Here is a 7,121-nt window from a genome sequence, read left to right on the forward strand (position 1 = left end):
GTGACCTGATGGCCGTATCACAAGCGCTACTTTTCCCTTTTTGCAATTGAGCTCGCTCGCTCGCTGATTCGTTCTCTCCCCACTTCACTCTCTCCAGTCCCCTCTCCTTTCTGCGGATCGAAGCAGAAGGGGAGGACGGAGGGATGCTATGAGAGTGGGACTGGCATCTGCGCACATGACGCTGGCTGTGACATACATAGTTTTGCTGGTCCTTTGACGTGTAAACATGCGGTGTACGTTGTTTCACCACCTTCTGTACATTTTTTTTTTTGGAGGGGGGGGCGGCTGTTCCTTCACCGCTGTGCGCGGTCGTCTCTGAATCGTGTGTCGCCGGGCTAGTCAGAGAGCCACCCTATTAAGAATGGTGAGCGAAAAAACACGAAGCCTAACAGGGTAGAAGTCTCAATGACTGTCAGCGGCCCAAACACGCCGTGGCTCTAAAACAGCGATGGAGTGATGCGGATCTGAGCGACTGAAAGGGCGCAGTAGACTGCCTGGGGGGTCTCCCTTTTCTTTCCTCGCACTCGGGTCGATGTGGGGAGAACTAGATCAGCACGTTTCCCTGCACTTTCTGTGGATAGGGGACCTCAGTGATACCTTCTTTTCTTGTGTAGTTCACTTGCCACTGTATTTTGTGTGTGCCGTGTGCCCGCGACTACGGTACAGACGACTGGGGCACTGACAGCGATGGAAGGGCTTTTGCCTTTCGAACTTTCCTCTCGCGTTCTTCCTCGCCTTTTCTCCCTGGTTGTATGGTGCGCGCATGCCTGAAGCTGGGCAAATGAGACTAGCGCATACTTCCATACTGCCGTCCCCACCTAACGCAAACGGTCACCACTCATCCTTCTTTTTCTGAACTCACTGGCAAACGTGAGCCATACTAATCAGGTGCACAAAACACATTTTCAGCGTTGTTTAGCGATAGATGAGCGTGTATGCTAGGGTGTTCTTCAAAAATGTGGGCTTGCCGGTCGTCGGCTTCGGCATTGGCTGGGCCGGCTTCACAGTTGTGGAGCAGAGCGGCCTTCTGACGGAGCCTATGCAGCGCTGGCTCAACGTGCACAACCTCAAACTGCAGCTCTACACTCAGCGTCTGCTGCCGACTTCGGTGGTGGAAAAGTACGGCTGTCCAGCCGACACACTGAGGTCCACAATTGAGCTCCTGGAAAAGGGGTACAATGAGAACGAGATCTCAGACCGCATGTCCTTTGACGAGGTCTTAAGGGAATGCGCTGTTCCGGAGCAGGTGGCGTACCTGGAGGAGCACGCGTCGGAGGAGATTCCGTACTTTTACATTGCGGACATCTTTCATTCCTGGGCAAATTTGAACGTCCACAGCTTCGTCCGTCAGCAGCAGTCTCTGATGGACACGGCGGCGAACACTACGACCCCCACGTCACCTGTCGAGGGCGCTGCTGCTTCTTTCGCACTTGTCCTCCGCAACGATGAGGCGTTCGACTCGGATGTGCTGTGTAGCGCTCTGTGGGAGAAGATGATACACAGTGTAATCCCTTTCGACGTGAGCATCCGTGCCCTGTGCGTCTTGGCGGTGAACAATCGAGCCAATGCGCGGCGCCTGGCACGATTGTCATCGCCAGAGCGTGTGGTCGAGCTGTACAACGAGTACACAGGCAAGATTCAAGCAAATCAGCAGCAGAGCAGTGGACCCGATGTAGTCCCCCCTGAAGAGGTTGCCGCGGCCACACTTTTCTTTCTGCGTGCCGTCAACGACGCCTCGATTCAGAAGCGGTGGATTCCGCTGCCGGGAGCGTTGAGCACAGACCTCTACCCGCTTGCGTGGAAAGTGCAGCGCGAGCCCTGGTGCCGCGCCTTTGGCAACCTTACACCAACGGTAACACATGCGACGTCGGAAATGGCGGTGATGCTCGTAGATGTCATGAATGAGCGACTGCGATGTGTCGAGCTGCGTAAAGCCGAGACTGTGCCGTCACAGTCGTTAATTTCTTGACACCGACAGCACAAGAGTGTACCGGCTGTTGGTGCATGTGTGTGTGGGTGGGTGGGTGTGGTGTACGACATTTGCCTCCATCTAGAGTGAGAAATGTAGAGTTGTGTTCGTTGGTGGGTGCATATTGAGCAGCGACCCTGGCATCCTCACACATATCTGAAATTAATTGAGCCACCCATAGTTAGCGGGAGCTCAGAGAGGCGAGGCTGTGCACCGCTTCTCTGCGTGTTCATGCCATTCTGTTGTACTCAATGGCGGAAGAAGCGACTGCCTATTCGTGCACCAGCGCTGACGCATGCGCCCTGTGGATGCTCATACGCTTCGTCGATAAACCCAACGACTGACTTTTGGCCAAATGCGTCTCACCATTCATTCGTGTGTCTCTTTTGCTTCTACTACTGCCATCTCCTTTCAAAAATGGGCTCACAACCTCGTTGCCGTATTTTTTTTCTCCTCTAACATGTTCTACTCACTTACATCTCTTCGCGGCCAACTGAGACTTACCGCGATGGTGTGTGCGTGTGTGCATCGGCGTTGTTGTGCTCTATGCCAGATCATCTGAGCACTCTCTCTACCAGGAAAAAAGAATCGTCTAACTCCCCTTGAGCACCCCTGGAGAGCTCGGCTTTTGTAGTCTCGCTCCACATTTCCCACGTGCGAGCCCCACTTCTCGCCACAAGTTGAACAAAAAGTACTTCCCGGACACGCAAGCACGTCTGTCTTCTTCTCTCCCCTTCTTCTCTCGGTGTCAGCTCGAGCTCTCCTCGCCAACTGCCCTCGTGTGTGTGTGTGTGTGGCTGCTTCCTCCGACTTCACATCTTCTTGCACGTTCCTTCTCGCTCTCTTCTCATACTCGAAGGTGTCGCCGTGGTCATAGAGCGAGTTACCGATGCTGCAGAACAACGAGCCCTCCTCGGCGATCCATGTACAGCCGGCGCTCGCTGTTGCCTACCAGCGCACGCGCCTGAGAGCGAACGCAGTACTTCTACGCTACGGACACATCATTCCCATTGTAGCGGTGGCTTTCTGCCTGATTCTCTCCACTTCGATTTCGATTCAGCGCCAAGTGGCCTACAGTCGGGCTGCAGGTCAGGTGACGACAACAACCACGACGACAACTGCAGCTCCGTCGTTGCTCAGCACGACGTACATGATGGCGGTGAAAAGCACAAGTGAGCCAGCGACGTAAGATTGGGCCTTGAGCACGTCAACTGCAGAGGCACCAAAGACTTCCACATCCCCCCCGCTAAGGACTCTGACGTTGATTAGACCCATCCATGCCACGCGGCTCGGTAGACGTGTGCTCTTCTTCATTGGTTCACTACTCGAGGCGTTGTGCATCAGTTTTTCTTATCGGCCTTTTTTAGTAGGCGGCGTGTTTGTGAAGTTTGGGCGTTGTTGCTCAAGGCCGCACTTCGCAGCTGTCTCTGTGTGTGTGGTTCGGTACGCTTTGCTTTGCTCGAGCAGGAAAGCGTCAGTTTGTTGTGCGGGTTCCACCGCCGTGGCACCTCTCTCGATGTGCTCCCTGTTGTCCTGCACTGCGCGGATGATCTTCCTCGAGGTGGGTTCTTTTTTTTGTGTCCTCCTCTGCCTCCTCCTTGCCAGCGAAACTTTGAATGGACTGCCTGCGTTCTTCTCTCCATCTTTGTGTACGCAGTTGTTACTGAGGAAACTCGCTTGATGTGATAGTGCATGCGGGAAGAGAAGAAGCAAACACATTTGGCTGATGAGGATAGCCCAGTCCGTGGGCTTGTGTTGCTTTCTTGCTCTCCACGTGTTGCATACTTCTTTGCTTCGACTCTTCTGCCCCTCTTTCCTTCGTGCACTTGTGACTGCCTGACTGTTAAATCCCTTTCCTCCACTGTTGGGTGTCGTTGTGTGTGTGAGTAACGGTTTTTTTTTTCGTTTCGCTCTATTTCGCTAGCTTTTTTTTGCTCACATATCAGGCAGCTACCACACAACCCTGCCCCTCCCCACACGTCATAGGCAACGTCTTTGTGGAGAGGAGGAGGTTTTACGCTGAGCAGCGTGCGAACATACCGGTGCGGTAACAAAAACTGGTAAGACCGCTTCTTCCTTTTTCTGCCTCTTCTCGTGCAGCCCCGTGCTCGCCTTCGGCATCGACAGCAAGCGCTGCTTGTGCACATGCTGCGCATAGGTCCTCTACATGGCTGGCGAGCACGTTGGATGAGTCCTCTCGTGTTGGTCTCACCAGTACCTGCCGAAGAGCACCAATACAGACGTTTTCTGTGGGTACGGATTCTCCCCCCTCGCTGATGTTCTGCATCCCAGTCACAACGGTGAAACTTTGGTAGTCTCAACTCTCTTCTTCCTCTTTTCCTACGTCATCTTTTCTCATAAAAATACGCATATGCCGGCTTCGGTTTTTGAATCATTCGTCAATGCATTTTTTTTTCCCCCTTTCCTCGGATTCATCAAGTGCGGTGAGTCGCTACCACCATTTCCTCGTCGAAAGCACAGTAATATCCATCACTGTCATCACCGCTCCCAGCACCAATACCAGCAAAGAAAAGATCTAGAAGGCCATTCACGTGAGAGTCGTAGCATACGCCCTGCTAGTGCTCCCCACCAATACATCTCACCACAAAGCAGCACTCGAATACGCCTTCATGCACAGCAGCACCCACGCACACACCATCTACGACAGCTCACTGCCCCTTCCCCTTTAAGGTTCTGACGGGCACTGCTTTATACGGTAAAGCAAGACTCTCCTCCTTTTCCTCCCTTAAAATCTCTGAGTACATCACCCGTGTATTGTCTTTCTTGTTCTCCTGTTTTTCTCTCTCATGCTATTCACTTCCTTGTTCATATTGTCTTTTTCTTTGTCTGCGCCACTACCCATTTAAAAATTTAACTCGACCATCTCAAGTTTTCCCAATCGAGAAATGTGAGTGTGCATACTCCTAGTGTGCTCTCCCCCCTCTATCATTCTCTTTGCCATCCGCTGTCTGTCTTACGTTCCCTTTCGTTGCGTGCATCTTGGGTGAGTAATTTGCACTTGTACTGACAACTTGGCGTTCTTTTTTATCACGGTTGATTGCGGCATTTACACAGAGGTCCTTTTCCCCATTTTTGTTTTCTCAATTGCGCTCACCATTTGTACTCTCTCTCTCTTCGTTGATTTTTTTTTTTGCTCTTTGCTGTTTGGTGGTTTTTCTGAGTGTTGAAACACACATCAGTTTTTGGGCTCGACGAAAAACGCTACTTGCAAAACCCCCCACACCAGCGACGCACACGTGTGATCCTCGTTGCTATTCGTCACCAAGACTGTGAGCAGCAAGTCGCTGCTGTTTTCAACCACTCCCCCTCGCCGCGAGCGCAATGCCGAGTCATGAGAAAGTGCACGTACCAGGACGCAAAGAAGATGACGAGACCAGCTCCATGCCGTGGTACAAGCAACCGCTACCCTTGACTACGCAGGTGATGCGCTTTGCGCTTTTATTGCCACTCACGGCGTTGTTCCTCGGCGTGGCCATAGTAATCACGAACGGGCGTATGCCGGATCCCAAGAGGATGCCGCCGCTGCCCGATCTCCTCCTGGAGTGGATTCCGAAGGTGGAGTTTGTTGAGATCGGCACTGACATTATCATCTTGTTGCTGAATGCAACGATGGTGGTGGTGGGATTCAAGGTGTATTTGTTGGAGCGGCACGAGCAAGGTATGCCGAACTTGACCTTCTTGGAGCGCATCCCGAGGATCGGCACGTCCGTAAATCGTGTCGTCTTTGGCATCCTCGACTCGGGCCGGCGCCCCTACCCCCTGAAAGGGGTCCTTCAGATTATGGTAGTCCGCTTCCTTACGTCCTACAGCGTGGTGGTGCTGTTCCGCGCTCTTGTAATTGTGGCGACGTCATACCCGGCGACCGACAACCACTGTCAACATCCGCAGGCAATCGAGGACCCCGTGGTTAACGTCATCCTCACCCTTGTGACACTGGGTAGTGCTTCGATTCACTGCGGCGATCTGATGTTCAGCGGCCACACGATGATCCTCTGTCTCGCCTTCATGCTAATCTGGGACTACAGCCCCTTTCTGTACCCATGGGCGATGCGGGTGTGGGCATCCGTGCTTCTGCCGGCAAGCTTCTACTGCATCCTCGCCTCTCGTTCACACTACACGGATGACATCCTAGTGGCGATGTACGTGATGATCGCAACGTACAAGCTAATCAGCCATGCCGAGACTGGTGCGCCGTGGCAATTGCAGCTGCTGATTCGCTGGCTGCCGTGGCCAGGCACGAACACGACCGAGGAGAGGTGGCCGACAGATGAGGTTGTGGTTGTTGTTCACATGCCAGCACAAGACGAGTCAGCTGCATCGTCACCTATGCCAGAATATGAAGGCGTGACCAAGACCACAGTGCCCGTACAAAGTGTGACGGCCAGATCCAGTGGTAGAGATACACACTTGTTGCGGATGAAGGATTCGTCAGAGAGCAACGGTCTGCACCCTGATGTGTGTGAGACATTGCAACATTGATGCACGACCTCCTTAGCCCATGCTCGGCACCCCTTTCATGCCTTTGGTGGCTTCTCTTATTAAGGGACTGTGGAAGGTAATTCGTTGCTTGGTGTGTCTGATGCTCATGGCAGAGAATGTACTATAGGCCTAACTGACTATCGCAGTTTAATCTCTCTTTCTAGCGTTTTCTGCACAAAGGCGTGTATTTCGTATTGTTCTAACTGGCTAATTACTTCTTCTCTCGGCTTGTCTGTACGCTTGTATTACCTGCAGGGGGGTCTTTGAGGGTTAATGTATGTTTCTTCCTTTTTTTTTCTCATTCACAGTGCACCACACCACACCACGCCACCCCTTCCTCTTCTCTTGTGGCAGCTCCGCACTGTAAAGCGGCTGCTAGAGCGAATGATGGAGTAATGCCGCAAAAGACACACCCCTGTCTGTGTGTGTGTGTGCGTGTGTGCGTGTGAGCATTATGCACGGGTGCAAAGCGAGTTGTTTCCAGCTCTGTAGGTTAAACACAAAAGAGAACAACGTATCATTCATAGCTCGTAGCGGGTACCCTTCACAAAGCCAAGAAAACTTCGTTTGCGTACCTCTCTCTCCTTCGCTCCTTCTCTCCTTCTGACCGTGACCGCAAACTGAAATTTAATTCATTAGCACCATTCAATGA

At 52.5% G+C, this 7,121-nt stretch overlaps 2 protein-coding genes across 2 annotated transcripts; both read left to right on the plus strand.

The window, feature by feature from the left end:
* Positions 1–925: 925 nt before the first annotated feature.
* On the plus strand, positions 926–1,969 carry LPMP_344810 (hypothetical protein; the record flags this gene model as incomplete). The annotated part of the gene is made up of 1 exon (XM_010704598.1): positions 926–1,969. The coding sequence occupies one exon, from the start codon at positions 926–928 to the stop codon at positions 1,967–1,969; it is 1,044 nt and encodes a 347-aa protein (XP_010702900.1).
* A 3,342-nt stretch (positions 1,970–5,311) lies between these two features.
* Positions 5,312–6,469, plus strand: LPMP_344820 (ceramide phosphorylethanolamine synthase, putative; the record flags this gene model as incomplete). The annotated part of the gene is made up of 1 exon (XM_010704599.1): positions 5,312–6,469. One exon carries the CDS (start codon positions 5,312–5,314, stop codon positions 6,467–6,469), a length of 1,158 nt encoding a protein of 385 aa, XP_010702901.1.
* Positions 6,470–7,121: the final 652 nt, after the last annotated feature.

Source organism: Leishmania panamensis (assembly GCF_000755165.1).
Source record: "Leishmania panamensis strain MHOM/PA/94/PSC-1 chromosome 34 sequence".
Classification (NCBI taxonomy): Eukaryota; Euglenozoa; class Kinetoplastea; order Trypanosomatida; family Trypanosomatidae; genus Leishmania; species Leishmania panamensis.